General features: G+C 42.9%; 1 protein-coding gene across 1 annotated transcript in view; it reads left to right on the top strand.

Annotated features, from left to right (window-relative positions):
- gabrb4 (gamma-aminobutyric acid type A receptor subunit beta4) overlaps positions 1–20,985 on the top strand; it is a gene marked incomplete at both ends in the record, with an annotated part of 168,057 nt that overhangs the window by 83,686 nt on the left and 63,386 nt on the right. Inside the window, 2 exons of the mRNA XM_083635183.1 lie at positions 8,185–8,252; positions 16,718–16,938. Of these exons, the coding sequence (XP_083491309.1) occupies positions 8,185–8,252; positions 16,718–16,938 (289 nt within the window). The remainder of the gene's footprint in view (positions 1–8,184; positions 8,253–16,717; positions 16,939–20,985) is intronic.

Below are 20,985 nucleotides of genomic sequence, written 5' to 3'. Positions count from 1 at the left end.
TGCCGCTTGCCTCTGGACATGGTTATTCCTCTCTCTCTCTGTCTCTCTCTCTCTCTCTCTCTCTCCCTGTCTCCCTGTCTCTCTCTCCCTCTGAAATCTCACATCTGAAATCCCACTTAGTTTTGTATGAATTGGCTGGACAGATGAACAAACCAAAAGTCAATAGTGGCTATAGGCCATGGTTTGGATATACAGTAAATGCTCAATTAAAAACATAGTGAAGGAATACATTGATTTTAAACAAGTGCGTCAAAACACTGGCATTTTGGGGGTTCCCCGACTAATTTGGCTAAGGCATAAGGCATGGCAGCATCACAAATTCAAGATGGTGTGTCTGGCAGACAACCTTTGTCAAAATATGTCACATTCTTCCTTTTGTGCTGTGTCTGTCTACAGTACAAATTACACAAACATATATACTACGACCATAATCTTTTAAAATGTTAGCACACTGTTAGATCTCCAGTTGTTTTTAGCGTGAAGGAATTATTTTTAAAGTGTTAAAAGTACTCAACAGAGAAAAATGTGTATATTATCAAGCATTTGCCCATACAGTGTTGTTATAAATGTTGGTTGAAAATTGATAGAAAAATGTAAAGGTTATTTTGGAGAAGTGTTGTTTTTCTTTTAGCTCGTGAAGTGCAATTGCAGGTAGTGGTTTTATTTTGAGAAAGCTGTGGTGACAAAGTGGATGCCTCTGTTTCAGCAGCGTCAATATGCAGAGAGTGAGAGCAGGAGTGTGTGAGAGAGAGAGAGAGAGAGAGAGAGAGAGAGAGAGAGAGAGAGAGAGAGAGAGAGAGAGAGAGAGAGAGAGAGAGAGAGAGAGAGAGAGAGAGAGAGAGAGAGAGAGAGAGAGAGAGAGAGAGAGAGAGAGAGAGAGAGAGAGAGAGAGAGAGAGAGAGAGAGAGAGAGAGCAATTTGGGTGCTTTCTGTTTTCATCTTGCGAACGAATGTACTTTGACATCTCTGGGGACTGTTACTGGTTGCCTTCACAAAGTGCAATGGAAAATGGTCGTACTTTTTACTCTTTTTTTTTCCGAAAGCAATGGGTCAGGGAATATGCCAAAGCTTCAGGGCATTTAGCGTAGTGGGAGGAGTGGGGTAAAAGGAAAATAGGATTACAAAATATAAGAGAGAGGATAGATGGACCTTTCCAGTCAAGTGGTTTGCTGATTAATATTTGAGTACTGGTATTTGGAGAAACATTGTAATTAACAGATATCTCTAGGATAGGCCCAAGGAAGAAGTGATCTTTGGTCTATTTAGAGGAAAAAGGGTATATCTAAGTTTTCCCTCCACAAATAAAGAGCTGAATATTTCGAATGCAGTCAAGAGCACAGAGATCATCTGTTTGTGTCTACAGAAGATTGGAAAACTTATACTGTAAGTGGTTTACAGAAATATTTTATTCACTTTCCAACCAACACTGTTGTACTTGAACAGGAATACCAGCATACTGTACACTGACTTTCACCTTTGAAATATGTCTCCATGTCATATTTCTGCATCGTGTGACAGTATTAGTGAACAGTCACTGCTGTCTCCTTGGAGAATCCCGGGGGATATGTAACATCACAATAAATACGCACAGCTGAACAGAGAATAAAATAAAAAGAAAAAAGTGTCATTATTCAGGACAGATCAGTAATTTTTTGGCAGGAATAAGGGCACATTTTTGGGGTTGGAGCAGAGCTTAAAAATAACAGCAGTAATTTGCAAAACTACTATTTGCTTATATGAACGCACCATGCATCTGACTTCTCAGATTCCAATCTTCATTTTCTAGAGTGTTGCTTTGGGAGTTGCTTATAGACTATAGCAAAGAATAACAAATATGAATTCTTAAATGTTTTGCCTGCGTTCTTTGGGGTAAACCACTCCTGAAATGTTCTAAACAGGCGTTTGGTGCAGGTGCAGCCATATCAAAATTCCACTGCTAAATTGTTTCTAAAAGCTCTTGCACACCTCTAAATTCTTGCGTGTTGTGCGTCGGAAAAACAATCCAACTGCAGTTCTACCTACCTGATCAATGTCTGCGGGCTGAAACATTGTAACCTTTTATTTTCAATTTTAACAATATACAAAAACTGCCATCAACAAACACACAAACACCAACGCAGCTCAAATTTCAAAACATGCTGTAAAGTCTCCGTCTTTCACACACAATGCACTGTGCACCCCCGCTGCACAAAATATAGCCTGACGTGTGTGCAAGCCAAGTCTGAGGTCTCTCTCTCTCTCTCTCTCTCTCACTCACTCACTCACACGCCACACTGTGTGCACCGCGCGTGTCATTACGCATTGGTGGAAGCGAGAACAGGCCATTTGAAATAGACTACATACCCAAGATCATCACTTCACTGTTAATATCACAAATAAAAAAATCAAATAAAAAATCAAAGTGACAGGGCTTGCCTGGCCTGTGTAGGGGAAGGCACAACAATAACTCATTGTGACCTCACGGGCTAACTCACCGGCATGGCTCGTGAATGACCCCCCCCCCCCCCCCCCAATGGCCATGACACCGACCGCGCTTCAAACAAGGCCGTTCTTGTACTAATGTGTTGATTACACTCTCTGCTCGTAGAATATACAATGAGCTCCATGCTACAGTATATCTGGACCCAGACACATTGTTGTTTTGGATGCATACTCATAGCTTTAATGTGAGTGTATTGTTATCCAAATCAAATAATCACTAAAAGATGTACAGCCCTTTTTATTCCTAGTTTCTCCATTTCAGTATTTGTTTTTTGTTTTTACTTTTTATTTATGTCATTTCATAGATATAGACAAAACAATCATCAACATGTATACAGAGAAAGAAAAATAACTAAAAAAAACAGACAAAAAACAACAACATAAGAACATCACCAACAACGACAAAACAAAAACAAATAAACAAAACAAAACGCATACATGAAACGCAGCACCCTTCCATGTTTTACTGCTGATCAATTGTTGGAAACAACCCCATGTCCATCACGACATGGGGTGATGGACATTTCAGTATTTGGACTATGACTTGGACAGAATAATATTATATTCAACATATTAAATTAAACAAAATGTCACTCTTTCAATCTAAAAGTCTGCAACTCATAAACATTACTATCTAAGGTTATTTTTCCTGCATTTTCACATCTATGATAGATGTGAAAATGCACATCTATCTTATATATCTATAAAAGGGAGCATGTGGGTAATGTTTGTTCTCTGTTTCAATTTTTGTCCCACTGATGATGTCATAGGAGGCATGTGACATCACTGATGATGTCATCAGTGATGTCATAAGATGCGAAGTTGTGATATCATCAGTGATGTCATAAGAGCATGTGAGCCTGCACAGCGGTCGAACTGCAGGGCGGGCGAGGCTGCACAGTGGTCGAGCCTAGGAATTAGCCCAGCCTAGGAATCTATCTATAAAAGGGGCAAGTGGGCAATCTTTGTCTGTTCTCTCTCATCTCTGTCTCTTCTCTGTTTCAGTTTTGTCCCGGAAGTGATGTCACTCAACTGGAAGTGATGTCATCAGTGATGTCACTTGAGCAATTGTGCATTGTGACATCACTCATGATGTCATAGGCATTGTGACATCATCGGTGAACTCATAAGAGCAGTGTGATGTCATCAGTGATGCTAAGTTGTGACATCATCAGTGATGTAATAAGAGCAGGTGAGCTAGCCTGGGTAAACCCAGCCCCCACGTGACCTGCTCTCAGAGTTCCCAGTGACTCGTGAGCAGGTCTGACCAGCCTGAGAGCAGGTCACTGGGGGCTGGGTTTACCCAGGCTACAGGTGAGCCTGCACAGCGGCCGAGCTGCGTATGCGACCTGCAGGGCAGGTGAGGCCTAGCGTGCCTAGTTTGCAAAATTTGCAAAGTAGCTACTGGGCTCTATCTTCGCCCTGGCCTTAAATTAGCGTTTAAGGCCTGGCGCAGCGCTATTAGTGGGCGTGGTCAGGCGCATTCCCTAATTTGTCCTCGATGCTAAAGCCGGCGCTAACCATTTAACCACGCCTTTTAAGTGTAGAATTATTCACAACTGTGGCCATTGCCGATCTGCAGTAAACGAATCACACTCTTCCCTTTCAAGCTCCAATCCCACGGAGCGATCCATTCCGGTCAGAAAAGCCAGACCAAAGCACTCTGAGCTCCCCCCTCCCTCTTTCATCCCTCTGTCTCCATAATGCTCCTCAAACAAATCTCACAGCACAGCAGTTTAAATACAGCAAGCATGTAAATACGCTACACTATAGCAAGAGCAAACTGAGAATAATGTTCTAAACGCATCGGCTAGAAAAATATAGCCTATCCCTGGATGTCATGATGAGATTAAATTGGTGAAAGTTTGGACAGCATGATATCGCATCGTTTTCTCTCGCTGCCTTTTGTTCTCCCCCTCTGCACGGCAGACAGGTAGAATGAGCCTCTGAATGACAGGGGCTCAAAACTACAGTATAACAACGTATTTTTCATCGGTCATTGTGCCTGCCTAGTGCCTACATATAAATTAGTGTGGCCTTCCAAAATAGTGATGGTTCTGTCATTCTGTGGTATAGCCTACATTTCAGATCTGATGCTTGCAGTGCGCTATAGGGGTGGAAATTGACACGAGAGAGAGAGAGAGAGAGAGAGGGGGGGGGGGGGGGAGAGAAAGAGGGAGATAGCGGCAGAAAGAGTGATTGAATAACGCCGTGGGTGCATCCCCGGGGCCGGCGCACTGAATAAGGCCTGGTTTTGAAAAGCGCTAACCGCAAGATTAATGCCAGTTGGGAAGATAGCTTTAGGCTGGTATTTAAGGGCGAAACGCCCATTCTGGCCTATTCTGGCACTGCGCCACGCCTCTTCAGCGTAAAGCGCATTTCGAGGCGTAAAAACATGACACTATCTTCCCAAGTCACGGGTAGACAGGCGCAAAGCGTGTTTTTTTTGCGTTTAATGCCAGTTTAGCGCCTAAGGCCAGGGGGAAGATAGAGCCCACTGTATCTTAAGTGGATTCAGCAGGGAATGAATGTTGGTGCAGATCATTATGGTCAAAGAGAGTATTATGCACAAACAATGTTGAAGTTGAACTGTGTCTATTCTGTGAAGCTGTGCACACTGGACTATATCCCTGCACCTCATACTGATGTATCACACAATCCTGCGAAGAGATAAAGTGCTTACCAAAAATGTATAAATGTAGGCTACTGAGTGATGATTCCTCCCTGATGCTGTATGCCTGTATTTTGTATGGACTACTTCAAAGAAGTATTTTAAGAAGACTCATGCAATGTGAATGACTACCTCATTGATGCTGTTAGCTTCTGGCTGTCACATTGTGCAGATTGAGATTGTGGTAGTCTTTGATAGTAATGCTGCATAAGAAAGTTGTGCTGAATAGAAAAGGAAAGGCTTTCAAATAGAAAATAATGACTTTCAAAATGCAAGAAACAGTTCAAATTTTAAACCAAGGATGTTTGATGACACTGCTTGAATTACCCAAAACTCCAACCAACTTGTGCTCAGGTTCAAGTTGAAAATGTTGGTCTGGTCGAATAATTTGGTTTGATGAATAATCTCCCCAATGCCCCAGGGCAGAGGCAGGGACTCTCTGTGGTCATTAAAGATCCCATCGCCACTCTTCGCAAGAGTTTATTTGTTTATTAAAAAGGATCCCCATTAGCTGATGCCTAAATGTCCGCTAGTCTTCCTGGGGTCCAAGACAACAACATACATTACAGACAATGAGATAGAGTGCAAAAAACATATCACATAAGGAAGAAGAAAAATGCAAAAAGAAAGAGTACAAAGCATACATAGAATCAGATAAACAATGAAGCATGTTCCGCTACCCATTAGTTAGCCAGTGGTGTGGACCCAAATCTAAATCTAAAATTAGATCATTTTTGCAAGCTACAAAACAGACATGACAAGCAGACGACAAGGGATACGATAAAAAAGCATGATAAAAATTACGATAAAAATCAGGGGGGTATGTGTGAAAGCAGGTAGAATCTCAGTTTTCTTTTAAAACATGCATTACCTTTGATGGAACGGATTTCACCTAGAGCAGTGGTTCCCAACCTTTTCCAACTCAGGGCCCACTTTTATGTCTCAAAAATGTTCGCGGCCCACCTCCGACCCCATAAATACAAAGGCCATATAATGCGTTCTCAGAGCACTTTTTTATTGAAAATTGAACATAAAGGACTGAACTGAATCCAGGAGAAACATGTTGGAAGCTCCACAGTCACTAACACAGCACCTGTAACATGTTGCAACACCTTCAGTATTACAGTTTTCAAGGAGCTGTCCACACACACACACACACACACACACGCACACACACACGCACACACACACACACACACACACACACACACACACACACAGACACAGACACACACACACACACACACACACACACACACACACACACACACACACCAATCATTCAAGGAGCTGTCCATCAGCACCACACAGATGTCAGAAATGACAAGCAAGGGGCTGTCTGTAACAGGCTAATTAACAAATGATTAATAAATAACGGTATCCTTCAACAATGGAAAAATGCATTCTCATAACAATTTGACATCCAATATCAGATCCAAACAAAATCCAAATATCAGAAGAAAGCCCATTAAATCGATAGGGTTACAAATAAACACAAACCCAATATAAAGATGATGTAAAGATGAAACTTCAATTCAAGCAAAAGCAATAACATCAAAGAAACAAAAATCATACTTTTTCAAGTATGATTTTTCAAAATCTTTCAAATTTTTTTTTTTTTTTTTTTTTTTTTTTTTTTTTTTTTTCAAAAATCATACTTTTTTGGAAATGATTTGGCGGCCCACTTGCAATACCTTCGCGGCCCACCAGGGGGCCGCGGCCCACAGGTTGGGAATCACTGACCTAGAGGACTGTTCCACGACACTATAGCCCTGCATGTTACAGCCTTCTTCATGTAGTTAGACTTTGGTTGGGGTAAGGTAATCTGTCCACGGTAACACTTTATAATAACGTTCAGTCGTAAGTCATTTATAAGCCTTTAGTTAATGATGAACTAACCATTTACAAAACATGAATAGACATTTGTAGATGATTAATAAATGTTATGTTAACATATACAAATGTGTGTTGTAAGTCATCTATAAACCTTTAGTAAATGAAGTGTTCCTCAGTGCCCCAGACCACGTGCGGCGTGTGGCAACCACCAGCCAATGCAATTGAAAACACGACCAAACATACCACAGTAACGTCCGCTAATTCATCAAGAAACAAATTCCACACAGCCAGAGCATCCTGAGTCCTTTGTATCGACATTAAACTCAGAAGTTGATGTTTGTTTGTAATGTCTGGCTAATTTCTGGCTGATTAATAGTGGTTTTCTTTCAGCCCTTGGTGTTTAGCCATTGTTTAGCACTGTGGGTCGTGCTACAGTCCGTGTGTGTGTGTGTGTGTCTGTGTGTGTGTGAGAGAGAGAGAGTGTGGAGATGTGTGTGTGAGTCAGTGTGTGCTCGTCGAAATGAAGGGAGCGTCCCAAGCGGGCGGGGTCAGGCGTGTATTGAAACACACCACCCCTTTGGGAAACAAGAGTGAAAGTCATCCAGCGTCCCCACACAAGAAAAGCGTCCTTTCCGTTCCAAATGACTGACTGATGTTGAAATAATAGCGTGTTGACCAGCGTGCTATCGCACGTGGTAAAAAGCCTTCATTACTACGGCTTAACATTTTGTAACCATGCATAGCCATAGCAAATTACTGTAGCAATAAAGGCATTGTAACTTTTACACAAACAATTTACACATGATGGAACTATCCCTTTTAGTTATTTGTTTATTTGATGGAAATAACATAAACACTTTATTTGCTGGACTGTTCCCATAAAAGTTACATTTGTAAATTTCAACTGTAAGCATACATTATAGGTGGTGGATAGGCATCTTAGTGATACTTTGTACTGTGTAGAACATATTATTTATAGCATGAGAATGATACAGTCCTAAAATAAAACATGAATTATGCTGTGGTTTGCAACAACAGTATTATTATCATTGCATCAATCTACTACTTTACTTGGAACAGCTGATTATTCAAACATTGTACATTGACATAGCCTACTGCTTTCAAAAACTCTTGTATGAAACAATGTTTTGTACTTTTATCGGCGTCTGACTTCAGGGTGTCATTTGTTCCCTCAGGTCTTCCTGTCATCGTAGGTATGAGCATCAACATAGCAAGCATCGACTCCATCTCAGAAGTCAACATGGTGAGTCACAAAGCTCCTTCTCTTATCAAACTACTTCTCATCCAAACCTTAGTTTTCACAATAAATCTTTAATTTTGCCTGGGCGTTTTTTCAATTATCTGCAGCTACTGGTCATTCAATCAGATCACCAACTACTGTACAAGAAGGACTACACACATATATATATATATATATATATATATATATATATATATATATATATATATATATATATGTATATATATATATATATATATATATATATATATATGTGTGTGTAGAATATATATTCTTGTGCTCTTGCACATACTTGAGAGCTGTGAGAACTTCAGGCTGAGTAGTATGTTAAAGAAGGCAATATGGCTTGTCTGAGCAATGGCGGTTTGTGCTTTAGAACGTAACGTTAACCACTGTGAAACAATTAGAAAAATCCTCTGATTAACCAACCACTGCAGCACCCTCTACTGCAGGGGTGCCCAAATTATTTCCCATGAAGGGCCAAAACTCAATCTGGGTGGAGGGCCGAGGGCCAAAAATGAACGTTGTGGAATTACATTAAAATGTATTGTGTTTTATAGAAAATTAACATTCTAAATCTAAAATAACATTTCAATATAATAATCTACTTTTTATCTGTTTGGTAATTGTAATAATTTGCAATTGGTTATATATATTATTATATATATATATATTTAAAAAAACATCTGCATTTGTGGGGAGCTTAAACATTTAATAAGTAAACACCCAGTTAAAAACAGTTGTATTTTCCACCTTTGAGAAATTTGACTTAATTCACAACTTGAAAAATCCTCAAGGTACTTTGAAAGTCAGTTTCGTAGTGGCGAAGTATATTGTACTCTTTCAAAACAGCCACTCTCTGTCTGCAAATGAGACAAACTGCTGTTGAATTTACTTTGGTAAAAAAATACTCGTCTTGCCACTCCATCCTAAACTTTCTTTTGTCAGTGTGCCACTGCCGTGATGATGATCTGTCCATCTTGCTGAGCTGGTGTAAAACCAGTGACTGGGGAGGGATCACATATCAGAGCTCACCCCCCAACCAGGTGATTCAGCCAATCAATCAGGAGCAATCAATACTCAGATAGCAATGCCTCACATAGAGTCGATAGAGATAGAGTCGGGGAGAGAGAATACCAGCTGCACAAATTTAACGTTAATCGTAGATAGAAGAGTCCCGACATCTCCATTCAGGCGCGGACTGCATAATCGGGCACGTCGGGGAACTGCCCGGTGGCCTGGTCTGCAAAAAAAAAAAAAATTCACCCCCAAATCCGTGGCGGGCCAAAAAAAAAAAGAGCGCCAAACTTGGCCCGCTGGCCCCAAATTGGGCACCACTGCTCTACTGCTACCGCTGCTCCTCTGAGTCCTCTCCCCGCGGCGGCAGAGCCCAGGGCTCCTCTCTCCTCTTGAGTCCTCTCCCTGCGGCGGCAGAGCCCAGGGCTCCTCTCTCCTCTGAGTTCTCTCCCTGCGGCGGCAGAGCCCAGGGATCCTCTCTCCTCTGATTCCTCTCCACGCGGTGGTGGAACCAGGGCTCCTCTCTCCTCTGAGTCCTCTCCACGTGGTGGCGGAACCCAGGGCTCCTCTCTCCTTTTGAGTCCTCTCCCCATGGCGGCAGAGCCCAGGGCTCCTCTCTCCTCTGAGTTCTCTCCCCAGGCTCCTCTCTTCCCTGGGTCCTCTCCCCACGGCGGTGGAGCTCTGAGTCGGGGGTGTCAGGAAAGCGAGTGTGCACAAGGCAAATCTATAAGGATGTGATGAACTGACTGCCACTGACCTATGCACGGCTGGATTTGACCGGATTTTTTATTTTTTATTTTAAATTTTTATAGAACAATATACGAACAAGACATTCAACAGGTCATTTATTGTCACACAGTACACAAGCACTGTTGACTCTGCTAAACGTCACTTTGCTCACTGTGACTGCCTAACTGACACATTACAACTTATTTTGTCAGAATAAACAGAGATCGCCTCCAAAGATATAAAGCTGTGTGCTTCAACACAACACACAGACTCAATATTCCCTAATTAACTCATTCTCTGCCAGGGTCATTTCGGTCTGTGTGCTCCCAGTGCCAGGATTTTGAGCATATTTCCTGATCTTCCAGGACCCACAGAATATTCTGTGCTAGGAATAAAATTACACAACATATCTCACAATAAAGCAGAGACTCTCTTCTTACCCCTTGTAAAAAACTGAAACTCTCCCATGTTTCCTTGTTTAGTTACAAGCAGTGGAAGTTAGCTTGTTTTCACTAAAAATGCCCTCCTTTGGACAGAAATATGAGAAAAATAGGTTTTTAGTGAAGGACACCGTTTCAAGCAGAACTCTCTTTTGAGCCTTTTATTTTTTGCCTCAGTGACACATCAGACATATACAGTATTTGTTTTCCCAAATAAATAAATAAAAAATAAAAAATAAGAGAATGTATTTTACAGTTGCCATGTGGATTTTTAGCTTAGCTTGATAAAAGCATAAACAAATGGAACGAACCCTTATGTGGTCACACTCACACACTCTCTCTCTCTCTCTCACACACACACACACACACACACAGGAATAACGAGTGCTGTAACGTTACCTGCTGTCACGTTACCTCTCATAACTAACGTTAGCACAGAAGATCACACAATAGCTACGTTAGTGCTGTAAACTTTGAAATGTTTATGTGACACATGTTTCGCCTTGGTTGCTGGGGACGGGTGTGTGACGCGGTTTGACGCGTTTGACGTATCCATGTGATTCCCCCTCCCTTGAGTGTGAAGGGAGCTCTCACAGCACAGAGCTGGCAAGAGGAAACGTGAAGCGAGTCATGCCGGCGGCATAAGTTATAAACAATGCGTGACAATTATACTCGAATGTTGTGTGTGTGATCATTTCATCTCAAACGCGATACAAAAAATAGGCTACTTTTTACCATCGTCATCGCTCTCTCCAAGTGGCACTCATTTCTCCTCCTCCGATTCATCTGTGTCAGACCAGAACGCTGTGAAGGGGAGCCTTCGTCGCCATGGCGCTCCGTCGTGGAGCAATAACAAAAACGCTGGCGTCTTCCTCGCCATCGTCGCCAGCCGAGAATTCTGGATCGGACTCTGTTTCGACCACAGGCTCCACCCATAAATACTAAACTAGCGTGTTCCTTTTATCAGTTTGACTTGAAACAATGTCACAGGCTGGGAAAGTGTCTGATGTAATGTAAACAGCCAAAACATGAAAGTACGTCCGAGTACGTCTTTGGCACAGAACGCCATTGTTAAAAGTACGTCCGGGTACGTCTTTGGCAGAGAATGAGTTAAGCTTAATTTATACTAACTGTGGAGTGTCCGGTTTTCGCGGAGCGGAGGCTCTGTGCGGCGAACACGGCGCTCCGCACAAGCTCTGCGGAGGGACTGCACGGAGCTCCGCGCTCCTCTCAAAAAATGTAACTCCGCAGAGCACGCCGCGAGCTCGTGCAGTCAATTCCAAGGCTATGATTGGCTAATGTTTGCTATGGTTTGTATAGGGAAGAAGCCTCCACAAACTGACCAAGTGACCGGCGAAATCAGTGCAAAATGAACGGGTTTGAGCATCGCCACATGAGTGAGGGAGCAACATGATCCTTTTCTCACAGTCATGAGGGAGCCCATTTTAGAGTGAATAGCCTACAATTTACTACGTCAATAAAAACGATTTGAGATCGAAAAAATTTAATGCAAAGCACAAAAACAAGAAGACAACAAACTTACTTGCTAAAAACAAACTGAAAATAGCCTACAATTGCACTAGGATTGATTATTCGCCGATATAAATCAGGATCACACACGGAAGAACTGATGTGACATTTGCATTCTCGCTAAAAACACAACGGGAACCTGGAGGGGGATTCTCCGCTCTCTGCAGACACTGCACTCCTACCGTATTTACCATAAAAAGATGTGCCTCTGCGGAGAGAACGGTCTTGCCGTGAACACCGCGGACACCGGACACTCCGCAGTCAGTATAAATTTGCTTTAAGTCTTATGTTTACTGACTAATTTGATTGGAGAATTGATTTATTTATTTTTTGAAGTGCAAAGCATCAAGCCTGGATTAACACAGTGTGGTGCCCCTGCAGGTGACCACGCTTGGAAATGCCCCCCTCCTTCTGCTTTACAAGTAAAAAGCTGAAATTTACTATGGCAATAAAGACCACAGATTTACATGAACTTATTGCTAAAGTACAGGCTCAACACATACTACAGAACATTTAAGACACAAGCCACAATGTCTACTAACAAAAAAAAAAAATACACCGTCAGGTCAAGGTTTGAAAAATTAAAAGTTTGTATGAGTACAGGATTACAGCAGGTACAGCAGATGATGTCTGTTATTCCTCCTCATCACTTTCAAAAAGTACTGTCACGCTGCTGCCTTGCTTTCCCCTGGAGAAGGCTGTGTAGAGCTGGCCATGAGCAAACACTGGCTGAGGTAGGTAGATGCCAACCCAGTCATTCTCCTGCCCTTGACCTTTGTTGATGGTAACCAAGACAATCTGATTGGGACCTGCCATCTGACAAAGGTGAAGGGAAGCTCATCATTTCTGTCATGGTGAGGAATTCTTGGCAGGAAGAACCTTTCACCTTGTTTGTCCCTACAGAAATCTCACATTCAACCACCTTGTCCATCATCTGCACCACCAGCGTGCCGTTCTTGGGACTACGGTCAGGACCTGCTTGTACTGTAGGTTCCAAAGCAGCTCGGGGCACGGTGGCGCAGTGGTAGCGCAGTGGTAGCGCTGTTGCCTTACAGCTAGAAAGTCCTGGGTTTGATTCCTGCCTGGGGCGTTGAGGGTGTCCCCCCCCATGTGTGTTCCCCCCATTTGCATGTTCTCCCTGTGCTCCCCTGGGGTTCCTCCATACAACATCGGTATTGACCCCCACTAAAAACATGCAGACCAGAAGATCGTCATCTGACCAGTGACGACAATGTTTGAAGATGGTCCTCGGGTGCTGTACACAAGAAAGCTGCCCACTGCTCCTGGCCTGCCCACCGGAGGAAGGACAATATTATTAAAGAAAGATTAAGAAAGATAAGATTCGGCAGATAAGGTGATGTCGTCTTCTTCTTCTAATGGCTTTCCGGCAGACTGGATGCCTTGCAGCACATTGCTGGCTCTCACAGAATATTACACAAATTCCAGACTCGGGGGTCCGCCCCCTCCTCAATGCTCCTCCCTCCGGCCGCCTCGCTCTCCTCTTCGGCCACCGTGTTCCCGGACCTCTTGGCCCTCGTGCCAGTGTGCTAACCTTGCTCGCGGCTCGACGACTTCCGCTACGAATCCTGCTCGACGGCCTTCGGTGAGCCCCCTTCTTCTTTTACTCGAGCAATTGTGATGTCATCAGTGATGATGTGATCAGTGATGTCACACAAGCCATTGTGATGTCATCAGTGATGTCACTCGAGTGACATCATCAGTAGGAAGCAGGGAAGGGATGCTGATGATGTCACAATGGCTCTGTGATTGTGATGGCCTAAAAACGTAAAAATATTGCTGTGACCCCCATGTGCAGATTGGTGCCATGGCACTAGTCCGATACCTCACGAGTCCGACACCTCACGAGTCCGAAAAAAGAGGCATTGGACAGGGGATCATGTCTATGTTCCCCGGGTTCTATGTTCCCCAGGTTCTATATTCCCCGTTTTTCACTAACCCTAAACCTAACCTCCCCCAGACCCTAACCCAAAACCTAACCTCTCCCACCCCCACGCCTAAACCTAACCTCCCCCAGACCCTAACCCAAAACCATGAGGTGTCGGTCTCGTGAGGTGTCGGACTAGGGGGCAGTCCCCTGCAGATTTTCCCCCCTTGTTTTTGCACGAGATTCACTCCACAGGAGAGAATAATGGACAACATCCTCTACAAGGAGCTGCTGTAATCCTGTCCTCATACAAACATTTCCATAACTGCGCCCACGGCACATTTTCTTATTGCTACTGTACCACTATCAAAGTTGTGCATCTTTATTTTTATTGCCCTTTTTTTAAATTACTATTTTTATATTTTCATGACAGTTAATAACACACCTTGATCATGGTACCCAATTGTGATTAACACATTGATTTGTTTCCAAAATAATTCCAGAAAATTAGATAATGTGGCTGTGATCTAAATCAAGACTTGGGCTATGCCCAGAATAGATCGTTATTCCCTCATTTGGATTTCCCTATATAGTGCTGCTCTATTAGTGCACTAATTAGCGGTAAATCACACATGATTAATGAGTGAATTCGGACAATTAATTCATCATCATTCATTATCAACCTGCATCTGCATTCACCAGTCACATAAACAAATGTTTATTTCAACTAACATTTGAACATTTGAAGTTACCAATATTCCTTCAAAGCCAACCATACTGTATACTGTATGTGTCACCAGCTGACATTAAACACAGAGAAAAAATAATCACTGACATGGGCCTTTTTCCGACCATACTGTATGTCGGTGAATAAATATTCTATGCATCGGAGTTGTGTTTGGCTATTTTTTTCCTTTTATTTTCACACAGCCAGTACTTCACCAATCCAGGTGTGCGGTTTCCTTCACGTTTTGGACTTCTCACTACTTATTATAAAACCACGGAAGGGTTACCACTTTGTTGCTTGGTAACAGCCAGGTGGTGACAGACTCCCAATGCATTTTCCTATACTTTCACCGTTTTAGTGACCAGGCTTTTTCAGCAGATATTACAGTGCATTGTGGGAAATATGTAGTGCCCTCAAAATCATTCCACAATTGGGCATCTGGGTAGTGCAGCGATAGATTCGCTGCCTATGCCTATACAGTACAAGGGTCGCAGGTTCAAGCCCCCATGTTACGTCCGGCTTGGTTGAGCATCCATACAGCCACAATTGGCCGAAGCGGCAACATGTATCAGACGAGGCATGTGCTAGTCTACCACTCTCCTCTCGCAGAAGGAGTGGACACCACAACAGCCTAGCAAGGAATTGGCCAAGTACAATTGAGGAGAAAAGGGCGGGGTTCAGAAAAACTTGTTTAAAACAAAAAAATAATAATTTCACAATATCATTTTGCATTTCACACACTAACAAAAGATGTTTGACATAATGTATTAGTGCCCTAAAACTCAGATAGTGATCCATTCCAGCCACAGCCTAAGTGTTACCCAGGTTACACAGGAGGAACCCTGTCCACTATTTTTTGATGGAACATTTCTGTTGTCACTCCAATGTAAGACATGCAGAATGTGATTTGGTTGGTCATTGCCAATAATAACCAAATAGTCTGGTGAGCTTGCATGATTTTCCACAGAGAGCTTTTGTCTGGAATATGGTCAGGGCCGTAGCCAGGGTTCCGAAATAGGGGAGGTCCAGCAAGGGGAGGCGGATTTGGCGGCGCCCTGAAAAAAAATTGAGTTTTTTTTTTCCCCTTTTTAACCCATATTTAGAGTAATATATCATTTTAAATCAACATTAGGATTATACTGTTGTGATGTCATTATTCAGTATATTCTCTTTCATGTCACCACCTGCTCAGCTCTCCTGTCAACATAATTGTAACTAACAAACACAAACTGTTTTAGCCAAATTCATATCAAAATGACACCTACAAACACAGGTACACAACCCAAGCCGTACACAACACAAAAAGTTACTTAGACAGACTAGACACTTACTTTCTTGGTTGTTGCTAAAAAATCTGTCAGTGTGTGTCACTCACTGTCTGTCGTTCACTCGCTCACTGTCTCGCAGCTCGCTCACCTTCAATTATCTCGCCAGGCAGACAGACAGTCATCACTCACCACCATGCTGCTGCTCTCTCAGAATCAAGTTACCGCGGACGCGGCGTCAGATGACTTCCTGCCTGACCTGCCTTTCGTTTCAAAATAAAAGCGATCCCGTGTTTTTCATGCTTTTCCTGTTTTCCATGCAGATTGTTTTATTTTTTTACAATCTTCGTTCTCAGGACACTCTACAATTTTCTGTTCCCAAAGTCCGAACTGAATTGGGGAAGAAAGCTTTTAGGTTCTCTGCACCCACCGCATGGAACAGTCTGCAGTCTGATCTTAAACTTAATAGCTTAGTAACCTTAAATGGTTTTAAGGCTATGGTAAAATCTCTTGAGAACAGGCTGTCTGTATGCAAATGTTTTATTTGATCATTTTAATGTTTTTCAATTGTATGTGTTTATGTGTTTGTTTGTTGTAACTTTGTGTTGCTGCTGTTTCTTGGCCAGGTCTCTCTTGTAAAAGAGATCTTTGATCTCAATGGGACAAACCTGGTTAAATAAAGGCTAAAAAAAAAAAAAAAAAAAAATCTCTGAAATATTAAAAAAAATCTCTGAAATATTAGGGGAGGTCCGGACCTCCCCGTCCTCATAGCTAGCTACGGCCCTGAATATGGTTAGAGTAGCTCATGACTCCCCCCTCATCCCCCCCCCCCCCCCCCCCCCTTTGGGCTCATGTACGTTTTTCTTCCTTCCTAGGACTACACCATCACAATGTATTTCCAGCAGAGTTGGCGAGATAAGAGGTTGGCCTATAATGAGCTGAACCTAAACCTGACTCTGGATAACCGTGTAGCAGACCAGCTGTGGCTCCCTGACACCTACTTCCTTAATGACAAGAAGTCCTTTCTTCATGGGGTGACAGTAAAGAACCGTATGATTCGACTGCATCCCGATGGCACTGTCTTATATGGCCTGAGGTAAGAACACTTTGCACCATATCAGCCTTTGCGAAACCGCAAAAAGAGTGCTTTTCCAATCACATGATAAATGCTTGGTCACTTTTTTTGCAAGATTGAATAGAGCAAGTACTGAAAAATAATTGTAGCCTATATATATGAGGGAAAAGCTTTCATATTTGTTTTTCCATTGTTTTCACATGTTTCTAGAATTCTAGAGAAACAATATCAACCCAAACCAGTTGCAATTGCTAGAGAAATAGCAAATTCTTGGCTAAATATAGAACAGAGGAAATAACTACAGTGTTAGATGAAACCAATTACACATGAGCAACATAGAGCAACATTCAGTAGAACACTGTCCCTCTCATCTCTCTCTAAGTGCTGACAGGAGTGCGTCAATTCATAAAAAGAAAGATAAATCAATATTCAGGGCATATTTGGTCCTCAATAGTAAGAGAAATTTGACATTGCACAAAAACAAAAGGCTCAAAATCAATGTTGCTGCCAATCTTTGACATAATCCTAGGCTGTGGTACCCCCCAACAACAACAACAACAACAACAACAACAACAACAATGTTTAGGAAGTATTAAGATAGGGTACAATACAAGGGTTAAAATTGATGGATGCCTGGGAGGGGTGACTGTGTAGTGATGAAGACCCATACATGCTCATGATACCCATGAGTTTATGGCTAGATTTAAAGGTGATTTAGTTTGGATGTTCATTAGGTTTATTGCTGATGTTTTAACATGTGCTTCTGAAATGTGGCAGTAATAAGTTGCAATTAAGGTAACTTGTGCTCACCTGGGGCCCCAGAAATGTCAGGACCACAACTGCTAGTAATATTTGGTACTGTGCTATTGAAGGCAAACTGATTATTTTTTGAGAGATTCAATTTAAATCAAGAGATTTGAGACATTCAATCCAAGCTTACAGTATTTGACTCAAATACTGTATGCTTGAATTTAATGTACATCTCTCAAAAAAATAATCAGTTAATTTGACCCAGACAGGCTAAAAAAAAGTAAAATATGAGACCATCTTGCAATGGGATCACACCAACCCACGACGCCCGTGAAAACGAATGTGGGCCAGGGGTGTGAAGAGGGGGGAGGACCGCCCCCCTTGCTTGGATCACACCCATTTTCGAACTCGGCCTTCATTTTGATGTCAACTACACACACGTAATGTTTTATGACTGCATCTTACACCAGGCGCGGACTGCATAATCGGGTGCTTCAGGCAGATGCCCGGTGGCCTGGCCTGGCATGGCCTGCATTTTCTTTCTTTTTTGTGTGTGTGCAGGCCAGGCCACTCACTGAACAGCAGGCCAGTATGTGTAAGTGTCCCTAGTTGCGCAGATAGCAGGCAGGCAGGCTGCAGGCAGCCAGGCAGGGAGGAATGAGTTAACTTTTCAGTCAGACGCTGCTGAGACCCCAGCGCGGGTGGGCCGGGCTTGCTGTTCAATGGTGCCAAAATGGAGAAGAAAAGAGGTGCAGAGAGGTGGAAAGCAAGGAGCCTATGTTGTGTCTTGGCGTGTCTATGCTTTTGGCGGAGGAATACGGTAGTTGTATGGTTGGGAGAAAAAGCAGTCCCGAATACGACGGCTGTTTGGCGGAAAAGTAAAGCGCTGAAAATTGCCAAAATAGAGCGTGCATGTAAGCATGCATGTAAGTCCGGTCAGAAAAGCCAAGCGCTCTGAGCTCCCCCCCTCCCTTTCATCCCCGTCTGTCTCCAATATATTATTCCATACTATTATGCTTCTCAAACCTATCTACATGTAACTGCAGTTTAAATACTGCAAGCATGTAAATACACTACACTATAGCAAGATCAAAGTGAAAATAATGTTCTAAACGCATTGGCTAGAAAAATATAGCCTATCCCTATGTGGCCTATGTCATGATAAGATTAGATTGGTGAAGGTTTGTCCAGATTAGAATATCGTTTTCTCTCGCTACCTTTTCTTCTCCAGTGCTGCAGATGATGCACATAAATATAGCCTACATTATGTAAAGTCATTGCATATGTGTTTTTATTGTAAAAGTAAATGTGAAGTAAGCCAAGTCTTATTGGAGCGGAGCGGACATCACAGTAGAACTGTGTTACGGCTGTCTCTCATCTAAATCACGTTATATCTGCGAGGGATATATATACCACCTGCGAGGGATATATATACCACCTGGGTTGCATACGTATATGTTTCACATAGGGTTGTGTTTGCATTTCTATGTTTTATTTTGACCAATATTGAAATGTTCGAGAATTGCATGTTGTGTGAACAGAAACATTATTTCTATCTACCACTTTAGGCAATTTAGGCTGATTTGGTTGATATTTCTTCTCGAAATGTATTAGCCTCAATGCATGCTGGGAGATTTGAGGGAGTGAGAGAGAGAGAGAAGGGGAGAGAACAGCTTTTTTTCCATCGGTCTTTGTGCTGCGCGAGAGAGGGAGTGAGAGAGAGAGAGAGAGAGAGAGAGGGGGAGAGAACAGCCTCTGAATGACAGGGGCTCAAGGGAGAGAACAGCCTCCGAATGACAGGGGCTCAAAACTACGATATAACAACTTTTTTCCATTGGTCTTTGTGCCTGTCTGACGCCTGTCAGAGGAGAGCTCTGCGCAATTACGCACAGTAGCCTAATATAACCGGCGCACTGAATAAGGCCTGGTTTTGAAAAGCGCTAAGCGCTAAATTAACGCCAGGGGGGAAGATATTGTTAGGCTGGTATTTAAGGCCGAAACGCCCATTCTGGCCTATTCTGGCACTGCGCCACGCCTCTTCAGCGTAAAGCACATTTCGGGGCCTAAAACCATGTTGCTATTTTCCCGAGGCAGGCGCAAGGCACGTTTTTTTGCGTTTAACGCCAGTTTTTGCGCCTAAGGGCCACTGGGAAGATAGGGCCCAAGGTGTCAACAGGAGTCACAATACCAGCCCTGCTGTCGCAGCTGGTAAACAAATAGTCACCACTGGCACTGGCACCTAAATGTCCTAGTTGCATCAGTGTACCATACAATTCAGTCAGCAAATGTGCCCAGAGGGACCCATCCTAAACTCCCAGGGGACTGCTAAAAGTAAGAAAGCATCCGGGGTGGGGGGTGGGCCTCTTTCAGATGCTTTGTTTTCGTATCCAACAATTTCCTGCTTTTCTTAACAGTAGTCATTACAATAAAATAGTAAAACAACAACAACAACAACAACAACAATAAAATAGTTTGATCTAGGCAAAGAAAAGGGAGATGTGTTTGATGATGAACAAAATAAAGTGGTGGTGACATGTTTTTAGATCATTGAAGTAAAACAGTGTCATTGCACTGTCCTTATTTATAAATTCTAAAAATATGACACTGACACAAATGACGCAGTATATGACATAGAAAAGGGTCTTTATCTTTTCTGAGCCTTCAAAATGGGACTATAAAGGGCCCTGAGACTATTTCAATCATGAGAGGCCAGTTGGTAGGATTTAACAAACTTTATTTAGCAATCGGCATGCATGGCAAATACTTTGGCGCATGACTCCATTAGCCAGTGGCGCTGCTCTTGAGGCAAGAGGAGGGCATCTGCGTAGGCTAGGAGATCCCCCCCCAGTGGGGGATCAGGAGTCACGACTCGTTGGTGGCGGACTGGGGAGGTGGGTGGGGCAAAACAACGCTTCGGAGGACGGCTCAGGGGAGATGGACTGCCGTGAAGCTGCTGCTGCTATGATCGGCCAGAGAGAGAGAGGTGACGTAGAACCCTTGCTATATATATGAGAATTAACTGACGTCATATCTGACGTCGTTACAGACGTCATACTAAGACTTTGACTGACCACGTCATACTAGAACTTGACTGACGTCAGGGGTGATCGGATTAGATTATGCACGAATGGCCTTCAGCTTGAAATATGGTCTAGAGACCTCACTTCAATCATGAGAGGCCAGTTGGTAGGATTTAACAAACTTTATTTAGCAATCGGCATGCATGGCAAATACTTTGGCGCATGACTCCATTAGCCAGTGGCGCTGCTCTTGAGGCAAGAGGAGGGCATCTGCGTAGGCTAGGAGATCGCCCAAAAG

Source organism: Poromitra crassiceps, assembly GCF_964638095.1.
Source record: "Poromitra crassiceps genome assembly, chromosome: 1".
NCBI classification, from domain to species: Eukaryota; Metazoa; Chordata; class Actinopteri; order Beryciformes; family Melamphaidae; genus Poromitra; species Poromitra crassiceps.
This window is presented reverse-complemented; position numbering and strand designations above follow the sequence as displayed.